The 22,312-nt window shown below is 40.9% G+C and overlaps 3 protein-coding genes across 10 annotated transcripts in view; all 3 read right to left on the bottom strand.

The window, feature by feature from the left end:
- Nucleotides 1-157: 157 nt before the first annotated feature.
- LOC128891763 (DNA ligase 1) lies at nucleotides 158-4,630 on the bottom strand. Of its 2 annotated transcripts, XM_054151536.1 has the most exons (16): nucleotides 4,456-4,630; nucleotides 4,285-4,341; nucleotides 4,012-4,101; nucleotides 3,791-3,876; nucleotides 3,360-3,715; nucleotides 3,081-3,291; nucleotides 2,890-3,016; nucleotides 2,648-2,820; nucleotides 2,364-2,587; nucleotides 2,163-2,291; nucleotides 1,967-2,106; nucleotides 1,690-1,891; nucleotides 1,407-1,613; nucleotides 1,117-1,333; nucleotides 811-1,046; nucleotides 158-716 (listed from the first exon to the last, which is right to left on the bottom strand). In XM_054151536.1, the coding sequence occupies exons 1-16, from the start codon at nucleotides 4,473-4,475 to the stop codon at nucleotides 342-344; spliced, it is 2,850 nt and encodes a 949-aa protein (XP_054007511.1). In that variant the 5' UTR covers nucleotides 4,476-4,630; the 3' UTR covers nucleotides 158-341. The 2 variants fall into 2 exon arrangements, with proteins under 2 accessions (XP_054007511.1, XP_054007510.1); XM_054151535.1 differs by lacking the exons at nucleotides 4,285-4,341; nucleotides 4,456-4,630 and having other exon boundaries at nucleotides 4,012-4,278.
- Nucleotides 4,631-4,737: 107 nt separating this feature from the next.
- Nucleotides 4,738-9,803, bottom strand: LOC128891762 (ubiquitin-like modifier-activating enzyme 1). Its single transcript, XM_054151533.1, has 2 exons — nucleotides 9,163-9,803; nucleotides 4,738-8,671 (listed from the first exon to the last, which is right to left on the bottom strand). Exons 1-2 carry the CDS (start codon nucleotides 9,527-9,529, stop codon nucleotides 5,889-5,891), a joined length of 3,150 nt encoding a protein of 1,049 aa, XP_054007508.1. The 5' UTR covers nucleotides 9,530-9,803; the 3' UTR covers nucleotides 4,738-5,888.
- An 820-nt stretch (nucleotides 9,804-10,623) lies between these two features.
- Nucleotides 10,624-22,312, bottom strand: part of LOC128891765 (kinesin-like protein KIF12) — a 23,175-nt gene continuing 11,486 nt past the window's right edge. For 4 of the 7 annotated variants that reach the window (XM_054151539.1, XM_054151541.1, XM_054151542.1 and 1 more), the window contains 14 exons: nucleotides 18,071-18,163; nucleotides 17,869-17,947; nucleotides 17,362-17,574; nucleotides 16,433-16,570; nucleotides 16,168-16,309; nucleotides 15,639-15,733; nucleotides 15,421-15,562; nucleotides 14,530-14,648; nucleotides 14,340-14,444; nucleotides 14,121-14,250; nucleotides 13,818-14,043; nucleotides 13,609-13,762; nucleotides 13,305-13,519; nucleotides 10,624-12,429 (listed from right to left, as the gene is read on the bottom strand). In XM_054151539.1, coding sequence (XP_054007514.1) covers nucleotides 12,090-12,429; nucleotides 13,305-13,519; nucleotides 13,609-13,762; nucleotides 13,818-14,043; nucleotides 14,121-14,250; nucleotides 14,340-14,444; nucleotides 14,530-14,648; nucleotides 15,421-15,562; nucleotides 15,639-15,733; nucleotides 16,168-16,309; nucleotides 16,433-16,570; nucleotides 17,362-17,574; nucleotides 17,869-17,947; nucleotides 18,071-18,163 — 2,191 coding nt within the window. In that variant the 3' untranslated portion in view covers nucleotides 10,624-12,089. Of the gene's footprint in view, nucleotides 12,446-13,304; nucleotides 13,520-13,608; nucleotides 13,763-13,817; nucleotides 14,044-14,120; nucleotides 14,251-14,339; nucleotides 14,445-14,529; nucleotides 14,649-15,420; nucleotides 15,563-15,638; nucleotides 15,734-16,167; nucleotides 16,310-16,432; nucleotides 16,571-17,361; nucleotides 17,575-17,868; nucleotides 17,948-18,070; nucleotides 18,164-21,454; nucleotides 21,607-22,312 lie in introns of those variants that run through there. The other 3 variants (XM_054151545.1, XM_054151543.1, XM_054151544.1) reach the window with 3 other exon arrangements.

The raw sequence follows: 22,312 nt of genomic DNA, 5'->3' as shown, positions 1-22,312 counted from the left end.
TAAAAGAAAACGTAATTAAAATCCGCTACGTTCAAACGCAATAGCCAATTACACGCAATTATCAATGTGAAGTATGAGCGTCACTTACACTAAGGACTAATAGTCTAGTAAGAACAATAAACAGACAATAAAGTATACATCATTCTTTAATACAAAGTAAAGTAATATCATTCTTTAATACAAATTTCTTAGAAGGTGAACATTCATTCATACAAAAATTTAATATTAATACGTACATACATTTATAAGACTTATCAAATTCTAACATTTCACTGTGAACATATCATCAGATGTCTTTTATATTTTATGTGTAAAAAAATATGTTCTATTTAGAGTTACGTCTAATAAAAGTCTTCCTCTGTCGTATTTTTTGCTCCTGTGGTTTGATTTTTTATCTGCTCTTGACTGCTGTACATAGACGCTACTTGTTGCGCAGACGTGGCCTCTTCATTAGTTTTATCGTCGCGAATACGAATGAATCGTGGGAATCGCAAAGATATACCCTTTTCAGGGTCGATAATACCACTAGCTGCTCTATGAACAGGTGACAGGGACAAGTCCGCACATTTAACCTCCCAAACTTGGACAGGTTCGAACCAGTGATCAGGTTCGTGGGATGTGTCATAACGATAGTATGACTTGGTTTGCGGTATTATATGTTCTTTAAAGAATTCAGTATGTTTTTGAAGATCCTCTTCGCTGAATCCAGTACCAATCTAATTAAAAAATAAAATAAAAAATAACATGATATTAACACCAATATCATATTTCAAAGAACATTGAATTTATTATAAAGTTTGCGATATTCACCTTACAGATGCTCTGATATTCTTCGTTTTCTTGATCATAACAAGCCAAGAGAAATCCTCCGTAAGTACCTGTTCGTTTTCCTTTCCCTATGTATCCTCCTATAACAACTAGGTCTAATGTATCACCCACACCATCCAAGTAATCTTTCTTCAGCTTTAACCAATTTCGCGATCGCTTAGCAATTTCGTACGTTGCATCTCGTTCTAACGTTTTCACCATAAGACCCTCGCAATTACCTGTTTAACCATTACTATGACTTTTCTAGAACTTGTTTACATCTAAACCGGCAAAAACAAACAACCTAACCTTTAACTGATTCATCTAAGAAATCTTGCACCTCCTCCATGATCGAAGTATCTAAACTAGTTGCAAATTTCCATTCTCCTTCCGCTTCTTTAAAGTTTTCTTTCAATAGCTCGCGACGTTTTATGAACGGCTCTTGTACTAACGATTCGCCATTTAAATATAGTAAATCAAACATAAATACACACACTTGGACCTTTATATCTGCTTCATTTGCATCCTGTAATTAAAAATGGTATTTCAAACGACCGAATTAATTTGACACTACGAACTTTTTGTAAAAGTCGTACTACCTTGCGCTTTCTCGTACTGAGTATTTGAAACGGAAGTATTTGTTTTTTCTCATTATCCCAAGCAACCGCTTCGCAGTCGAGGATACAACTTTGAACATTTTCCCCTCTTGTATTTTTAACTCGCCTTATAATATCGGGATATTTGCTAGTATTGTTCTCCTGATTCCTACTATAAATACTAATGTCGCCATTTTCAGCAAAATGAATCTACAAAATATTTAAATATTATTACACTACGATTTATTTTCGATGACACTTAATGTAATGACCGAAAAAAATGAACCTGTGCTCTTTCTCCATCATACTTCCACTCGCAAGTAAACTTCAATCCTTCGAAACGCGTTAATACTTCCTGTACACCTTTAGTGGGATGTGCCAACATAGGTTTCATGGGTATACCAGGTGTAATTTTACATTTGCTTGGTAACTCTTTGATCCCCTCTTTCAACAAAACGGGAATTATCTTATCGTAATTTGGACACTGGCTAGAAAAAAGAAATGTCTCACTGTGAATGTGTCAAAAAGTTAATTTAGGTAACTATACAAAAAAAATACCTTACCAATACGTTGTTTTAAGAATAAGCGCAGTTTCGTCGTACTTCTGCTTAAAGGAGTCACTCGACATTGTTTTGCTTGCATCTAACATTTCTGACGAAGAGCCCTGTTCTGGTGGAGTCATTGTACACGCTAAAGCTAAAGCCTGTAATGTGTCGTTTGTTAGGTAATTGTAACCAAACATAGCATGGGTGTACTTACTTGTAACACAGATTGCTCCGCTAGACCGATTCGAAGCTTACCAGCTAAAGATCTAATTAAATATCTGGCTTCCGTAAAACGGCATGCTATGAAAAGTGTTTGAATTTTATCCAGTTTCTTGGCTAAAGACTGTAAATAAATGTCACATGTACCATCTATGTAATCACGATATACTTATTTATATTGACATTAATGTTATACCGCGGAACCAGTCATTTGCGCTATCTCCTTTAATTTAGTGTATACGGTTGATACTGTTAGCGGTGGTGGTTGAAACATCGTTCTTTGATTGGAACGACTTCCTTCAGCCACAATGCCCAAATCTCCAACTTGTTGTACGTCGGCTTTTATTTGAGCTAATGTTCTGCCAGTACATTGTGCTATAGCTTTCATAAGGTTCGTGTCCGCCACACCCAACTCAATTCCTGCAACAACATCTCGTATGCATATCTAGTTTGGACGAATAAATTTTGACAAATACTTACCTTCGTAAGCGGGTGCTAACTGATTTAAACATAAATATATGCTTGGGAGTAAATCATTTGGACTTAAAACTATGACTGAGCGAAGGTAATTGGATAAAATTTCTATTATTTTCAATCGAGCGCTGGTTTCTTCGATTAGCTCCAATGTACGCGTCAGCGCGATATATGGTACTCTATACAGAAATCACGAAATAATATATCGGTACAGTAGACAGATTGTATAAAAAAGATACAAAACATACTTTTCACCCTGTTTCCAAAATGCGTCATTTATCGGATGATACTTGGAAGTACTTGGATTGTATGAATGACTTCCAGGGTTCTTCTTATCTGCTTTGTTATCTTTTGTAGTTTCCTTTTGTTTTGGTGCTAGAAAACATAAATTTCATTGATAGAGTTTTATTTTACAAAAATATGGAGATGAAGAGCTTACCAAAAAAATTATTTATTTTTTTAACAGCTTTTTCTTCATTGTCTTCTTGTTTTTTATCAATAGTTTCTTGACTACATTCAGAAGTGTCCTGAACTTTCTCGTCAAATTCCTTTTTTTCTTTACTTGAACTATTTTTTTCCCCATTGATGACTGATTTTTTAGGACTATCTTTTTTTTCACTAATATCTAAGTTTTCTGGATTGTCTGGTATCTGTTGATTGATGTATTAAAATATTAAATTACCATTATATTATACAATTGTACAATGAATGAACATACTTTTACTGGTAAATGACCATCTTCATCACTGGAGTCATTGACAGGCGCTGTTATCCGTAATCTTTTTTTCACAACCTTCTTATTAACTTTTTTTGAATTTATTTTATTATTGGACTCATCAGAAAATTTTGATGATTCAGATTTAGGGGAGTTTGACTGCTTTGTATCTTCCACCCCTGGATCATCCTCTATTTCATCCTCAATGTTTGCTTCTTTTTCTGATGTCCCTTTCTCAACAACATCCTGTATTTTGTCAGTCTTCTTCTTTTTCTTAGAAACACTATTCGGGGATTTTGTCTTTCTTTTTTCATTTTGCTTAGTTAATCCAGGCGACAACACAATTTTAGGTGTTTTCCCTTAAACATTTTTACAAGAATAAAAATCTACAATGTATTACAGTACTAGAACAATCATTTGTATACCCATTTTACCATTTGCCTTTTTTGCCGATGGAGGAGTCTTTTGTGTTGTCTTTTCCTTTGAGGATTTCTTTTCTGGTTTCTTTGCAGGTGGAGAACTGCAACAATGTTATCATAAAGAAATGCATAACATCAAAAATATATGGACATTTAATTTTCAAAATACTAAAACAGCATACCTCATATTATTACTCATAGTAGTTTAAGACTGCTATTCAATTCCACTTACTTACCTGGAAGATTCATTATTATTGTCCCCATCGTCTTCTCTTTTTCGTTTAGCACTACCGAAGCTTTCTGGTTCTCCGTCGTCGATAACTTTGCTGTTAGCAATTGTCCAATTAAAAATATTGTTTACAATCGAGCACCAAGCATTGTTTATTCGAGACACTTTACGTACAAATACCGAATGCCAATAGTTGTTGAATACAATCACTCGCGCGCAGACCACAAGTCTGAACATAATTGCAAAATCTGATGAAATAACAAAGAATTAAATAACATACCTTGAATTACTCGTATCATCGCTATCTTTCTTTACGGAAGTCCTTGCGAAAAATGACCTGCGATTAATAACAAAAAGAAATGAAAAAGGTGTCACAGCATGTGTATAGTTCAGAATCTAATATGACGAATTCAACAATAATTTAATTACAATTTTCAATTGCTTTACTCACGTTATGCTACGTTGTGCCATTTTCGCGCCGTTTCTAACCTGTACGCGTCCCTGGGGAACAATTTTTCCCGCACATATTTTCCACCGTAATGGTGGACATATTGAAATTTAAACATACACGGCAATTTGTTACTACGTACAATAAACGAGTTGAAATATTTAGTAAATTTGTAACTTGCGCATGCTTATCGAGTTCATAGCTTTTAGAATAACTCGAGAACGTTCTATTTCGTTTTAAATTAAATGAATGGCAGGGTATACGTACATAGAAAACAACGCATCATATTTTTCGTTACTATATTTCTCATGTCTCTTGAAATCCAAACACATCTATTTATTATCTATTGATAAAATAATACAATAAATATCCGCATTATTCTAAAATTAACAAAATATCTTCCTTTTTTTTTTGTTTTTGTATTCCTTGGTCTAAAGTGTGCAACTCTTTTTTTTATTTAAGCTTCTTTCAAATCGTGTTACAAATTTAAATGCAGCATCCTTTGTAACAACAACCAGCCTTAGCCAATAGTTCATTCAGTGTACGAAAAATAAAGCGGACAAATTATGATTGTTGATAACGTATCGGTTATATAAAGTCTTAAAATATCGACTCTGATAGCGAGAGGCAAAAATAGGGTGAACAAAAATTCGTAAATTATATATATTTTTTTTGTTTTGCTTTACGCACATCTGATAATACAAAGTGTAAATAGAAAAAAAAAACGAAAATTCGACGGAGGCAAGATATATTTGCGCTCATTATTCTCACGTTTATCTATGGTCTATTTTAACTGTGCTAGCGTTATTCGTCTAAGGATCATTGAGTTATCATCCAGTAATTTACATTCGATTCTATACATAAAATCGTGAAGAGTGAGCCCTAAGAAAATTCTTACCATGACAATTCCCTTATGATCCAACACGGTTTAAAATTCTTTCGCAGCTTCGTTATTTTATTCTTCTTCTTCTTTTTTTTTTGTTAACATTTCGAAAACAGTATAGCGCAGATATTCTCTTGTACAAATTTGTATCCGCTTATCTTTTTATCGACAGTTCGAATTATTTAGTTCTTGTTGTTTTCGAGAAACACTGCTGATCGGAAGGCAGACGAAATATATTTAGCAACGTGTATCAAACGAATTAAAGGATCATAGGGGGAGTAGGATAAAAAAGAAATGGTTATATAGCAGCCTCGAAGTTGACTTTTAGTAAAAGGGAGATCATAGTAAGATAAACTCAGTGGATCCCGTCGTGCTCGCTTCCTATAAATGCTACAAAGCATTGGCGATAAAAATGAATCTTTACTTTGAGAGCCTTACATAGACAAAGATTAATATTCTCCTGTACCGTATTGTAAAATAGAAATTTGTAGAAATTACTACGGCTAAGTCAGTTAAGTAGACATCTCTCATTATCCGGTGATTCCATCGAGCTTCAGGGCAAGGTGTAGCGAACATACGGTACTTCTACATCGTTACCATCAGAATCATTACAGCAGAGTTCGAATACCAGCGCGCGTACATGGGGTTCCAGCTTCTTCTTCGACACCTTCTTCACCACCTCTGTCATTAGGAGACCCATACGTTCCTGGCATTTAGGTTTTGCCATGAAGAACGAGTGAAGCATGCAGACACCTTGAGACAACATAGTGACCTCCAGATTGTGATGTTCTTTAAAGTAATCCAAGAATTCTTTGAGCGTCAATTCTCCCTTAACTTCAAACCGGTCCCACAGAGTCCACTCTGTGTCGTAATATTTCAATTTCGGCGCAGCGATAGGTTCGGAGAACCCGAAGAACGGTAGAGCCAGATTAATGAAACCGTTCTTGTAGATGGACAAATCTCTGACGCCACGAGTTAGCTTGATCAATTCAAGACATACTAAACCAGCCACCACTGAGGTGGTAGTAGCGATTGCTGGTATGATTTTACCAGCGATGAGTTTGCTCTTATGTCTATCAGCAGGTGGAATTTTGTAGTTAGTAGCACGGAGATTTGAAGCAGCCACGATGAAGTCTATATGGAAATTAGAATCGTCGTCCTTTTCGAATTCTTGCGGATAAATCACTAGACCATTGAGTTCGTCGATCTTCGGCAATTCTTCTTGTAACTGAGTGAGTCTCTCGTGGTCGATGTTCCCGCTTCCATTTAATACTTGAACCATTGAGTCTGTCTCGGCGATTTTCACTCCAGACTTTGGCGTGAATTCTGGTACTTTTACGGTACTCACGATCCTAGCAATTTCCTCCCGGTTTCTGTTTATGGGAATACCGTAGACTTTTGCTTTCAAGTTAGCAGCAGCTACGATGTAATCTAAATGCAATGGATCGTTAACGTCGAACGTGAGCGGATCGGGGCATCGTTTAGGTCCAGACCAGAATGGTTGACCACTGGATGTTACTTGGTCAGGTGGGAAGTTGAATAGAAGTTGTCTAATCTGATTGCTATACTGCTCCTGCCAATGACAACGAGCCCAAGCGACGCAATCTGCGAAGCCCTTTGGTCTCTCGTCGACCAGTGCTATTTTAACGGATTCTAACACTTCCAAAGGCTGAACTCCGGGTAGTTTTAGCGTTCTGTCTACGAACTGTGGATCAGATATATATTGAGCGGCATTCTCCGCGGCCTGACGGAATAAACCTTCGAAGTTATCTCTGGCCCATTGTAGAGTATGTTCTATGGCATTGGGGAAGTTTTTCAACGTGCAAATCGGTATACTTTTCTCTGGCGGATCCTGAGACGAGCTGTAAGATTCGGTTAAGAATGGAACAACAACTTGAGTATTGCCTTTTGTACCTAAAGTACCAGATTCCAAGAGAGGTTTTCTATAATACACACAACGACGATCCATATAAATACGAGCATTAACGTTATCTAAAGCATTTGCGACTCCGTCCAAGACCTCGAAGAAGTCATCGTTATATATCTTTTCTGTTTCGGGACAAACTCTGTTTTCGTGAGCAATTACTTTCATCTCTGGATTCATGCCTTTTATAACTCTAGCCGCTGTTGATGATTTTGATTGTTGAACATCAGATGGCCGGAATAAGAATTGTCTGTTCAAGTTAGATTTTTCTATCAAATCCATGTCAGTGATCGTGACGCTACCATTCTGAGCACCAACACCTAACATTGCGAAGTTCTTGAGCAATTCACAACCAATGGCTCCTGCTCCTACGACAAAGTATTTTAGATTTCCAATCTTTGACTGGAATTTACGGCCGAAAACGGCGATTTGTGAATCATAACGCGATCCAGTGGGACAACAATCTTCTTCTGTAAGTTCAGAGCGATCTGCAGGTAAACACTCGATAGCATCAAAGTACAACCACTGATATATAGGATGGAATTTTCCAGAACAAGCTTTCATAGCTTCCTGAGCTACAATTCCTCCAATGGTAGCATTCATTGGATTTAAATTACCAGAAGATATCTTTGCAAATATATCAAACAGTTCTGTATTGATTTCAGTTTCACTGCCTATCTCTTCTTTTACTGCTTTAGCTAGAGCTAAAAATTCATCTGCGTCCTCTTGATTCCATGGCTTAGGTAATCTGCCTTTTGTTTCCGCGTAACGGTGCAACACCATGAAAGCCAAATGCATCTGTTCCGGATAATCAAACTTTCCAAAATCTGTAATTTGGAACTCGGGCTTCTTTAAAGCCTCTGCCAAAGAAGAAAAACGTAGGATCTTTGGCATTTTTACTTGCGTTACGACGCCACCGCGTATGTATTCGGAATATTTAGATGTATCGCCGATGCTGAAAGTGTACGGGCCGAGAACTTTTATCTTGATTGGTTCGCAACCATTCAACTCTGTCATTCCTTGCACTTCAGAAAACGTGACATAGTCACCATCCTCCATGCCATGACGCGTGTCATCCAAACATGTAACGACGCCCTCGGCATCTTGAGAGATGCTAGCAACCATCGCGCTTACCGGTGGTTCGCCGTTAGTATCGACTACTGTGAACGATTCCCCAAAATCGCAGAATACTTGAGAGAATAAGCCTCTGGTATCTGCTATAATAAGTGCTATATCATTTGCGTGGGTAATTTCAGAGATGCGCAATTGCTCCTTCAATGGAGTTTCCGTCAGAATGACGACCTTAAACTTTTTAATGTATGAATCGGTTAAAGGTCCAGAATGGTGACGGGTGGGAACATAATTATTCAATTCGGACAAGCGCTGGCAACAGGCAGCAGCTCGATTTTTACCTGGAAAGAAAATAAAAAACATTCAGTTTCCTTATATTTACTTACACGGTGCTTAAATATTATCAAAGACTTATGATCATTGCCATCAATTGTGATTGTAATGCGATTTCTAGTCTCGTAGACCGCTTAAACCTAAACACTTGAAGGCACGACTCTGTAAACTTGGAATACAAGTACAATTCTTTCTGTACTATCGGATATCAAAATTATGGTTAAGTTCGAAACTTAAAGGGTCCTACATTGTCTATTTCAAAATTATCTGACTTAATTGCTCCGAGCGTTTAAGAATGACGATGGAAAACTTTCCGATCGACAGTAAATTCGAAAACAATATCTTTCCAGACATTAATCGGCGCGACGATCGATTATATCACCGAAGTATCCTAATCGATCGTGGCCATTGAAATCCTGACGTCAATTCGAGAAGAAGCCCGTGCCCATTAAGAGCGCTCACGTGTATCCGCGATTCCGCGGTTTTCGAAGGCGCTTACCTATGTCTGTCTCTTTCAGATAGAACTGCGAACCGAGGTCCGCGATCTGGCACAGCGCGTCATCGTGTAAGGTAACGGACTTGACGCCGCCGAGGATGACGTTCTTGGCGATTTCGACGCCGAGACCACCGAGGCCGGATATCAGGACATCTGAGGATGCCATGCGACGCATAGCGTCATGGCCGAGGACGTAAAGCTGCCTGGAGTATAGACCTTCGTCGATTTCGGCGGGAGCCCGGGACGTCGAGCCATTTTTCGCCATGTCTGCGATCGTCGTCGAGTCGTCGGCTCCTCCCGTGGTGGCAGCAACGCGTCGCTTCTTGGCTGGGGGGTCAACGGAGCTCTCCACCACCTCAGCACTAGACATCGGACTTCACGGGGCGCCGTATTATGTCCGTCGATTGTTTTTTTCAACCCGGCCGACTGCACTTTAATAAAGTCCGTAAACTTCACCGCACGCCACACCGACCTTGCCACACGCGCCCGCTCTCTCTTTCTCGCCGCACCTCTCTCTTCTTCTCAGCTTCCAGTCTACCCTTTCTAGACCGAAACCTCACTCTACCGCGATACCACTATCCATCCAAGAATGATTCTCATTCTATCATCCGGTCTGTTGCTGCTCTCTCGCACTCGCACCACCAGCGATCGTAGGTGTCGTCGATGCTTCCTCGATACTGTGGCGACGGTGGATTTCCGCCGGTCGGTAAAACAGCGAGAATGCTTTCTGCGAACACGGAACACGGATCTTTCGAACCCTCGAACGACCCTCTTCTTTCGATATTCGGGTCACAGCAGACCGAAACAGAGACACGACACGGACATTTACACGCTCGAATTTTGTTTTATCTTTAGTTTTTGTTTCTTCGCCGTTATATCGTTGATTAGGGCTCGCATTGTGAATCTCGCATTTGAATTCCGCGCGTCGATTGGGTCACGAAACAAGCGAATCGGACAAAGAGGTTGACGAAGAGGTAAAAACGATTGGTTGTTTCGCATCTGTACCGATCGTGGTTGAGATGACGCGGTCCAATACGAATTAGGAATTCGCTTCCGATTGTTCTATAAGTAGATATTTTACCCTGTACGGACGCCCTCTGTAGGAAAGAATAAATATCAATGGTCAAAATACCACGATCGCGCTAATCTATCAATTTTCCTGTTCTTGCTTATATGACGTGGCAAGATGCTTATCTAATGAATTATGCACGCGTCGCTGGCAAATTATTGGCACGCAATTGCAGAATCGTTCATGTTGTATCGATAACGAGCACAATGGGTCACATTGTCTTTTTATAGAGTTTTCTTATCGGTGTGTGGCGAAAGACAATGTTCTGTCCTTTCTTCTATGTTTTGAATGCTTCCTTTTGTACCGAGCCACACTATCGTTAAAGACGTTCCATAGTGAACTTAAGACTTTCGGAGTAATTATGTAGTAAGATAGGCCTCAAAAATGATGATCGATAAATCAATCAAATATATACTTTATTCCACATAAATTGGTCCACATCGTTGCAAAGCATTCTGTACGAATAAAATCTTATGTTAGACTACTCGGAGGTAGAATTCGTTAATTTGACCATGACCATTGGAATTCACGCCTAATCTCACACACAATTATATACTCTACATGGATACGTTTCTTCGACTACTCATACTACGTTTCTTTGTTGTGTCGTAGTCACGATATTATCATCCGGTCTTTGAAAACATAATACTTGTCTGTCTCCCGTTTTCAGTGCTGTTTATATCCACGTATTACACGTTACGATTAACGTTTAACTTCGAAGAAGTTAAACCGTTTCTGTTTTTGTACTAGACAATTGCGACAGACCTGGCCGCTAGTAAACAAAAACTGGAATTCAATGTTTAACGATACAGGGTGTATGTACAGGGTGATAATATTATGAAATTATATTAAAAGGAACATTTTCCCATCTTTCACGTTGAGGTTAAACGAGTCAAAAGAGTATCTTGAGTTTTCGTATAACAATTTAACAACCTAGAACGAACTAAGGTAAAAGGTAAAGGATAAAATCAATTGGTAACTTGAAGTCATCGATTAACGTCACCCTACCGTTTTACAACCGATTTCATCGCTTCGGCTATTATGCAAATCTAAAGGTTCATGCTCTCTATCTCAGACAAGCCAGTATAACATAAAAGCAGGAGTCATGGTTCAAAAGACTCGCACTGGGAGAAACGGCCTTGTGCGGCCAATCAACACGTTGACTGCCACGCTAAATCCGTTAAATCCATCAGGCTACGGAATTCTGGATGTGCCACACGTATAATATAATTAAACGATCGACTGCATAATCACTTTTAATGTTAAGCGGTTGCCAACGTAACGCATTTATACGTTCGTTCTTTTCTTTTTTTTTTTTTTTTTTGGTAGAAAACAACACAAATTTCCTTTAAGATATTCTCGCAATTAAATTCCTAATCGGCGAAGTAAAAGCATTTCACTCACAGATATAAATAAGACGACAGCGAATCCACTGAAATATTTCCAACAAATCATATTTATCATTTTCATAATTATTTTCGTAATTATTTAATCCTCTCTCACAAGTGACCCATGTCCGAGTGACGACAGTCAACGCGTCGATCCTCTATTCATTTAATTCCCGTTAAATTAATCGAGGATATTTTTCCAAAATTTGTGCACGACGTTTTCATACGCGGTATCTAATAGCTCTGCAGTTTCAGTCGCTCGTTGTTTGACTAGGTAATTAATTCATGAATATAGACAACCGAGAAGTAGTTTCTTTTTTTCAAAGATAAAATAAGATCTATACGATAGAGGGTTTAGCTCGATCCAACTATGATTCAATGACCATACTGTTCACCGACCGACGGTGGACCTGACCTAAGGCAACGCGCCGGTAGCGTATCACGGGCTATCATACGCGAGTCAAGTTGGGTGTTCAAAGTGGGTGGTCTTCGTCGATCGGAACCGGACTCCCGAACGCTCTTTGCGTTGTCTCGTCCTCCTTTTCCTTGGGCGGACTCCTCGATAGGACCGCGTCCTCCGTGTCCGGTGTCCCAAATGGCGACAACCCCGGAAAAGGCGCCGTAGGGGCCTCGGATTCCGCCGTGTCCGGAGCGGAGTTCGTAATCTCCATGGGACCGCTGAGGATCGAGTCTGGGGATTCGTTGAACGAGTGATCGGTCGGTTGAACCGGTTCGCCCAGAAGATCGTTGGTTTCCGAGGGCTTCCTTTCCTCTGGGACTGTCGAGGTGCGACGCATACCCGTTTTCTTGTACCTAGTACCACGTGGTTCTTCAATTAATTCATAGAATAGCGACATCCGCGTCAGCTATCTTAACACATTGCGGACAGAAGTTCGCTGGTGGCCCGTTCCACGGTGATTAATCATTCGATTTCGATGAAAGCGAACCATGAAATTAGGTATTTCACCTATTCTCAAAATTGCGTCGACTATTTTTGTTTCGTAATTAGCTGCAAGTGTATCTTTACTTTGCGACGATTAACCCTTTGGCTTACGATTTAATATCCAATAGCGCGTGCCGTAAACAATAACAAGGTCGGTCGCAAGTCGGGACGTACACGGTTTGGCTGAGCGTTTCGAGTTGTGCTAATCGCGTACGCCCTATGATTCGTATACACGTGTAACGTACAATTAACTTTACGTTGCAAGATGTTTGATAAATAATTACGATTAATCGGTTATCGAACAAGAATGATTTCTTGTCTCAAAGTGAATGATGCATCAATAACATTCTTATTTTCATTTCTAAATAAACAGACATTTAAGAACATCTTCTCAATGAAATTTTATGTCTACAACGTCTCTGACGCGTCTCGGATACGACATTGGAAGCTAAGTGGTTAATGAGATACAATGAGTAATTATAAAAATCTTTGGACGACAGACGGTAACGGCTTTAGCGACAGTGTTTACAAGTGATTAACCGTTCGGTATTATTTCAGGTCGTACAGGTAGATCTATCGTAGCTCGCTGTTCAACACCCAGCCGACTTCTAGACCACAATGTGTACCCAAGAATCGTTTCTTTACAAATCGGTTGCAGATATCCGGGAAACGTTATCGCATCGAACGATACAGGAGACTGTTCGCTTTATCGGCCTGGAATATCGATTTATCGCGCGTAACTTACTGATTAACGTGCACCGGTGACATCGTTTGATCCGGGCTCATTCTCGTTACGCCGTTTCCATTGTCCCATGAATTGTGTCGGCGGTGCTGACTCTTGTCTTTGTAAGCCTCGGCTACGTTATTGTAGCTGCCAACGATTCTCCGTTTGTCCAATTCCTTTTGAATTTTCTCAGGCATGTTGCTCGCGGATCTGTACAGTCCGCGCCTGATCAGATCCTGTACAATCGAAGTTACGATGAAAACTGTTTATCCATTGGATTCGTCGATAGTCTTTTCGCGATTCTATTTCAAACATCTTTACGTACGCTCGAGAGGGGAGTCGGTTCCACGTTAGGGTTGGTCCAAACGTTCGTTGCGCCGGGAGCGTTTTCTATGTTGCTCTCGTTTAGAACCTCCGCCGAGTAGGTGGGCCTGGCGGGTATGATCGGCGACCGGCAGCACACTCTGCGGTAAGAGACCCTACGGGATTAATGAAATATCGACTGTCGTGTAACTCAGAGAGTATCGTGCTTACGAGTTAACGTCCTCGAGCTTCTTCAGCAACCTCTCGTTCTCTCTGCATACGAGTTCCTGGTCCCGTATCACTTGCTCCCTGGTGGCGTACAGTTCCGCGTTCTCACGGCGAAGGGCCTCGTTCTCCGTGATATAGGAGCGGATCAGTTGACTCAATTCCGGTTGCTCCATCTCGGACAACTTGTCCAGGTCCACGAACGGCGGCGTCGAGGGCACTTTGCTCTCGGCTGTGTTCATCGTCGAATCGTTAATAGATAATTCTAGAGATTATTTTCTGACGTATCTATTATCTATTCCACGTTACCTTTGGATTCGCTGCGAATTATGTCTTGATCGTCGCCGCTGAAATTCAGGGCCGCCTTCAGATGCTCGTTCTCGGTCTGTAGAGCTCCCACTTCTCGTTTCAAACTGAGAATCAAAGCTTCTCGTGGATCCTGGACGATTAGATTTATTAATTCTCTTTTTTTTATATTCTCCTCGATTCGTTTAATCGTCTTTTAAAAAAAAATCTCTCTCCACTCACCATCACCACGATCGGCTTCGTGCGTATCTTCTTCACTCTCGCGGCGTACCTCAATGTGTTCAACGTTTCGCTCGCGTTCGATCGCGCCGGCGAAACGCACGCAATCTAAAAGTTCCGCGAAGTGGTTACGGTAACTCCGTTTACTTCGCCGCGAGAAAGAAAGTGTTATATTAATCGTAGCTCGATTTACCATTAACGTAACGCCATTGCCTGCCAGACTGTCTGCCAAGAGTTTCGTCAGTTTGCTGTCCCGATAAGGAATATGTCCGCCCTTGCGTTTTCCATCGCTCAGAGAAGATATGCAGTAGCCTTCGCGGAATAAAAAGCGACTCCGTAAGCGCGTTAATCGATCTCCTTCGCGAGAGAAGTTCGATCGATTTTATAACATTTCAGAGGTTCGTTTCTACGTAATTCGTGGTATCTCGTTCGTTGATCGATCGTCTCAAAGACGTTGACGTCGTGGGAAAAGCTCGTGCCCAACCGATTCGCTAGTGAACGACTGAGACAATCGATCCTTACGATAGCTTCTACATAATTGACGCTGTAAAGTTTCCGACTCGTAACATTAAACGTAATTCGATTCCGTGGAACCGATCCGTCGCAGTTTAACCATATTAGCAGAATTCTTAAAAACGATTCCCGTACACTCTCCCCTTACAATGCCAAGGGAATATATAAACTGAAATCGAGCATGGGTAAGTTTTAGGTCTTCTTCTTAATCCTTTATTTACCGAATTTCTAAAAAGTTTGTTAATATCAAGACGTCCATATCGGATCTTGTGTCATCCAGTGATGGGCAAGACCCTAGGCTTCGAATAAATCTCAAGTTTCCCGATGTGTTTGTCTGGGTCTCCTTCTATGGAAAATGTTCGAAAGAGGATGACACTGTCATCTTATAGAGTCGTCTCTGACGAGCCTCGAAAAGAAAAAAAAAAAGCTTGTGCTCCCATCCAACGATTAAAAACGAACTTCATAAAAGTGGACTCTCGAGAGTCGCGATAGATTTCGTACCGTGAGAAAATCGAAGGGACTCGTGAGTCCCGCCAGTAAATAAAGGTTTAATGGTTTACGATGATCGTACCCAGAACCATGAGGCTTTTGTTGATATTATTCGCTTCCTCCAAGGTTTTCCCCTCGCTCTGCGTCTTCTTCGTCATCTCGCTGCCCGCCAAATCGACGAAATTGATTTTCCCTTGTTTCGAAATGAACACATTGTTGTCCATCTGTCGACGTAAATCGTACCGTAAGCTACATCTCCCTGGCTCGCGCGACGAACAATTTTCAATCGGCTTTACTCACTTGTTGCTCAGAAGTAATGCTAACGGTGAGGATGCTGTGACTCCTGCTGGACTGTTCGTTCATGTTGTGCGCGCCGACAGATCTGTTTCTCAGCCCTAAACAGAAATTAATTTCAGTCGATATCCTCTGACATTAACACGAAGCTATCCACTGCTTTCTTGTATTTAACACGTCCACGCCGGCGTGTACCACTGGTGGCTCGCGCTCGCATGTCTATCAGACGGCGTGCATCGCCGCGCCGTCGTGAATGTGCTAATCGTAACGATATAGTGCTATAACGTAACGTATATTATAGCGATAACGTAATGTTTCGACTACTCTCAAAGTTCCTTTCTTCGAACATACTTCCGAGTACCATAGACCGAAGAAAAAGAACCGATAAATTGAATTCTATAATTAGAACTGAAATTATTGCCAGGCTTTCTCTGGCGCTGTGAAAATGAGTTGTTGCGCGCAGGGAGGGGAGTCGATTAAAAGGGGTTAAAGTCCATCTGTCCAGGTGCAAAGGCGAAGATCGATAACGAGGTACCTTCTTCGAGAACCGCTAGAAGGTCATCAAGCTCCTCGCACTCGACGGTGAAAAGATTCTCCACGAAGAAACCCCGCGTCTTTTTGCTCCATCGGACCATCAAAGGTTTTCTCGATGTGCCAGGATTCAACAGATCTATTACCTGCGGTCAAAGAACGCGCTCTAAAACGACGATCCAACGATCGTTACGATCACAGTTGTTTCTATTATTCGACTGTCGGTCATCACCGGAGCGTACATTCTAGATAATTCGTTCGACCATCACCTTCTCGTTGTAGATCTCGAGGAACGAGGCCCTCAGCACAAAGTTGCACTGTTGGCGTTCCTGCAGGAGCTTGAATAGGTAGACGAAAGACCGGAAGACCAGACCGTTATCCTCTGAGTAATGTTTCATTCCATCTAACTGTCGCGAAAGAAAAATAAATATACACGAAATATAGTAGCAAGAAACGAATACAAACAAACGCAACGCGACGTAGAGACGCAAGATGCAGATGCGAGATGCAGATGCACAAAGTTGCAATGGCGCGAGCGGATCGAAACCGAAGACCAAGCGGGAAAAGCTCGTTATCCCCAATTTTTACCGAAATTGGAAATTTACCGAAAAACTAATTATGTACATATTAACTTATGTATGTAGATAGAAATCCATTTTTGTTTGTTTTTTAATAAAAGGTTACCAGGGTAACTTTTCTTTTCGCCTGATACTTAAACTGCGCATTAAACTTCGAAATGCGTATTTTTGTCGAATTTTTAAACCACTATCGATGCCCCTAGGAGTTACGTAAACTACAATCACGATTTGCTCCATTTTTCAACTTGCGGGCATAACAATTTTTTCCCCCTCGGTCTCCGACTTGTCGGGAACCGGTGCTAAACTTTTGTTTTGCTTCCCTCGCTTTCGAACATACGAAAATATTTCGTAGGTACGAGCCACGAACGTCTTGTTCTCGCGTCATTATCTCGACATGTCATTATCTTATCTACGCATAATAATATCGACCTTCAACGCGACCAGGCGCTTTAATACATAATATGTTGTACCCCCTGGTTGTTACGAATGAACTATTTGAATACGTTTAGGGGAAAAAGTATCGGGAAAAGAAGCTTAAAACTTCTGATTAAGAGTGTTTAAAAAATTGAAAGGAAACGTTCCGCAGGGTCACCGGGTTCACTTTACTGTTTTCGACGCACCATTTCCGGAGGTCCCGTGAGGGTGTGAGTTTTCCCGCTTCCGGTTTGCCCGTAGCAGAACGCGGTGCAGTTAAATCCCTCCACCGCCATTTCGATGAGCTTCTTGACGCCGGAAAATTGCAGTATGTCCTCCTGGCTGGCCGTGGGCTCGAAAACGACATTGTACGAAAACAGTTTACCCTTCTTGTCGGCGCTGCTGGGAAATCCGTCGCACTATAACAATTTATTCGCAGAGATTTTAATGGCAAACATTCGATATTCGTGCTTCCGACGATTCCTATTTATTTATTAAGGTGAACCGAAAGCGCGTTTTTTACGCTGTATCAGTTTGTGCAATTTTGTCAAGTCATCGCGTCAAAAGCTCTTTTCATATTTAATTATTAGCTACGTTTCGTTCGTTCTGGTAAAATCTTGGAAAATGTTGAGATTCGAGTACTTTCTTCAAGAACGCATCACTACTGGATGCGAGAGTTTAAAGCTACCGAACCACCAAACGTTGTCGCTTACGTATATCTGGCCATCGCCAGGAAACTGCACGGCCATATCATCGCCAGCTTTGACCTCCTTGCGGTTAAGTGGACGAACTCTGGAAAATAACGCAACAGCTGCAACGTCGGAGTGATAACGAACGCGACTAATTCTATCTATGTAAGGCTTATAAGATAGTATCTATATAAGACTGTATAAGAATGGTCTATGATTCCGTTACCTGACGACGACATTTATGTTGTTCTCTGGAAGCAAGTGTTTCGTCGCGATCACCCTCTTGTCACCGTCCACCAGCCTCTCGATGCTGCCAGTTCTGGAAACAGAAACGAAACTATCGTAACATTCTTCTATTTCACGATCGAACGCCCCGACCGGAGCAATCGTCCGCCTGTATCGTGATTTGACCTCCTATCACGGCGACTCAATAATTGAGAAGGTTCAATCAATCGGATCCAAGCGAGACCGTCGAGGGAAAATCGCGTGATTGACCGACTCGTTTTATGATCTCGTTCTTTTCCATCCCGGGTTCGTGCCGTTGAAAAATCGTTGCGGCCTCCGTTAATGATTCACGAGAGTTTGATTACCGGACCGATGATCCAAGAGCGATCGGCCGATAAACTTTTCATTTATTTACCACCCGCTACCGTGTCTCGTTAAATGAGAATCTTCGAGGCTCCAAGAGAGAGATATTCCTCGAGATTCCAAAAGTAGAAAGCTTATGCTGCTCGAATTGCTTATTTGCATCTTTCGATTAACTCAGAGAAATGGATATACTCGTTGAATGAATTTTTAAAAAGATATCGGCTTACAGGGGACTACGAGACAAAACTTTTTTATATTTACAGTTTGTTCGTAGGACGGTCAGTTTCGAAAATAAAAATTGAAAAGTTCGTCGCGATAATTGAATTTCGAGAGAAGGGTTTCCGGAAGGGTAGAAGTTTCCAATTTTTATCGGCGAAACTAAACGTCGTACGAATAAACCGTAAATATGAAATAGTTTTCTCTCATCGTCCCCTGTAAGCTGATAATTTTCTTTTAAATTCGATCGTTCGACTTTTCTTTTGTTTTTCATAGAGACAACAGCAATGGGATCAGATCGCTAAGAGATATCGGGAAAAAAGGTCTTTTAAGTTTTTAATTTTTATTTTTGGAACTGTACGTCTCACGAGTAAAGTGTAAATATAAAAAAGTTCCGTCTTATTATTCCCTGTAAGCTGATATTTGTTGAAAATTCACACCGCCTAGCAAAAATCGTTCCGCGGTCAAAGGGTCAAAAAGAATCCATTGCATGAAACGAAGGTAGAGATCGGTAGAAGTGAACGGTGGTGGTAAACATTATTTACACGAATTGCTAGATTCCGAACTGCAAGAAGAGGAGCAGAAAGAAAAGGAAGCTCAAGGAGGAAGCTTATACTGCTCAACTTGTTCGTTTAGATCTTCCAATTAACTACATGAATTAGTAATTACATGCTTTCTTAATTTTTTGTTCGTTTGGCTCTAATTGAATAATCGAGCTACAACTCGATATTATTTTGCAGCGTTCTAAACGTTATTCGAACGTCGGCAAGTGTATTCATCGCAGAAACGCCACTGACCACCGGCCGCTGCATTCGATGCGTTAACTATCAATCGATTATTCAATTAACGCACAGGGCGCTTCGGCGCTGGTTGTTGCACCTTCACAGACACGGAGGTAGCAACTGTGCGTTCGATTATTTTACCATAGCGTGCGGCGTAATTGAATTACACGCACACCGTTCACGAGCGATCAATTTCATGTAAATGCGGTTGTTGCTCGGACTCGCGTCGTTCTTCGTTTACTTGGAACGTTCGGGACTACGACGACGGAGCTTATCGGAAATTGTAATTACGCTAAAAGCACGATAAAATGCAAGGTTCGCGCTTTAGAACGTCGAGCCATGCGCGGCAACAACGAAGGCAATATTCGCGATACGGCTTCCAGAAATTGGCAACGGTTCAAAAGCAACTGGTTTTCGCGAATACCGAGGAAAATTGAAGCGAAATGTCGTACTCTGGAGATGGTATTAGGTTGTCCGGAGAGTTCGTGGCAATTTTAAAAAAAAACTTCAAAGGCACATTTGAATCGTGATATATATTTATCGAATTGCATAGGTACCATTTCGTTCCACAACCTTTCCACCTTTTAAGGGATGTACGTATATATGTTATTTGTTTTCAGCTATTTCGACATATTCAGACCTGCATCACCTATTCAAAATCGCCATGAACTTTCCGGACAACCCAATATCTCTCGAGTTGACACGAATTGATCGTTCGACCGAGTAATACGGTAAATGGCGTAACATGACGAAACCCGACGTTGCTATTCTCGATGGTGCGATTCTTTGAAAAACGCTGACACACGTTACGCTAATATCAATTTAAACGCGCAGTATGGAAAAGCTCGATTCGAGCCCTCGCGATCGATTCCGTCGAACGTCGAAAATTTCAGGCAACGTTCGACACGAAAAATCTAAACATCGTTCGCGCACGGTCGGCTGCACGTATTTCTCGTGTGCGGATCGTTAAGATCTCTTTACATAGGCGCACGTTGGCGATCGCTGCGATATTGACCGACAGAACAGAGACAAGCAGGCAAGGTCCCGCAATCGATACGCGGCATCGAAATGTGTCGCAACCGCGACGCGTGCGTTTATCAATGCCCTCTACGTACACCACCCACGCGAGCATCGAGGGGCGAGTTTACACAACCACCCTTTCCCACCGCCCCGGAAAACGGAATCTAACGGCGCGTTAAGGGGTTAGTCGCAGTCCGGAAAATGAAAACGGACACTTTCTTGTGTGTGTTTTTTCTAAGGTATTAAATAATAACTTTTATTAATGGAACTTAAATATATGACAAAATATATCTCAAAGAACTATGAACAAATTTTTGTTTCAAAAAAAAAAAATTGATTCGTTTCGTCGTAACAGGCGATGGTGCGGACGGCCGCTTTGTTTGCGGTGAGCAAGATCTCTTCAAACTGGTATACTCGAAAACAAAAATAAAGGTAGATTTGGAGAATATATTAGACAAACGGGTACCTGATCGAAGGATTTTCGAGAAAATTAATTTAAAACAAAATTACGTACATTTGAAGTTGAAGGTCAATTTTCATTATAAAATTAAATGATTGAATAGAGGATAAAAAGAAAAGTATATAAGAAAATAAATCCTTCGATCAGGGACCCGTTAGTCTAATATATTTTCTAAATCTACTTTTAGTTTTGCTTTCGGATAAACCAGTTGTGACGAAATGAATTAACCTTTTTTTTTTTTGAAACAAAAATTCCTTTATAGTTTTTTAAGACGTATTTTGTAATATATTTACATTTCATTACTAAAAATTATTATTTAATGCCTTAACAACACACACACACACACACACACATACACACAAAAGAAAGTGTCCGTTTTCATTTTTCTGATTGCGACTAACCCCTTAAAGTCTTTTCCGACGCGTTACGTCCAACTTATCCGCGACCTGGATCTGCGGAACGATTTCCACGGAACGATTGCATTCGTTTGTTGTCCGTGTCTCGTTCGGAATATTTTCACTCGACGGCTGGTAAAACCACTTACGAGGATTTCGATCACGGGCAGATTCCCCGCAGGACGATTTTTCCACGTCCTGGACGATCGAGAGACGATCGTTATTATATTTTCCAAGGAAAGCCCGCGACTGTGTAACTTGGTAGTTCGGTATTTCGACGATTACGATTGGAATTGTTTTACAAGAAAATATTGAACGAAGATTACGGTACAATAGCGTCGACGAGTTTCCATTATCTCGTAGGATCGAAACGATGAGAAGTTTCCGACTACTCGAGTCGGTGGTTCTTTCGTTATCGCGCATGAATCGTCGTTAAAAAGTCCGTTCTTGGCGACTCGCGGATAGACGATAACGACACGATAATGGATGCCCGATGTTTGTCGTACTTATAAATGAATCGATAGCAAGACGTCATTTGTATAAACGTTGATGTACATAGGAGAAAGAAGACGAACGTTCCCTCGAATATATTTCACCGGTTGCGTTGATTGTTTCGTACGTTCCGTTACTTTCCCGATAATTTCGACGGGAACGTCCGTTCGCGATCTCCATTAACTGAAAACGACGATGGGAATGTCGATATTACGTCGGACAATATCAACGCGAGTTATTGGACAGGGTTGTTGGGGGTAGATGACGAATTTCATCTTCGCGATATCGGAGAGCAATTTGCGCTTTACCTGAATCTAATATGATTTCGATTAGCTCGAATAAAATTGGGGCAGAATTCTATTACGGAGAATCGATTAGAGATTGTTAGGAAATTGAATGTAATATAATTCGATTAACTAGGTTCGGTGTTCCCTGAAGTGCTGGGCTCGTTCCAGTAAGTTTCACTCTGACTCTCGTTGGATGAATCTTCTCAAATTGGCGAGCTATTAACGCCA

The sequence above is a fragment of the Hylaeus anthracinus genome, unplaced genomic scaffold, assembly GCF_026225885.1.
Source record: "Hylaeus anthracinus isolate JK02 unplaced genomic scaffold, UHH_iyHylAnth1.0_haploid 12002, whole genome shotgun sequence".
NCBI lineage: Eukaryota > Metazoa > Arthropoda > Insecta > Hymenoptera > Colletidae > Hylaeus > Hylaeus anthracinus.
Note: the sequence above shows the minus strand (reverse complement) of the source record. Positions and strands in the feature narration are given on the sequence as shown.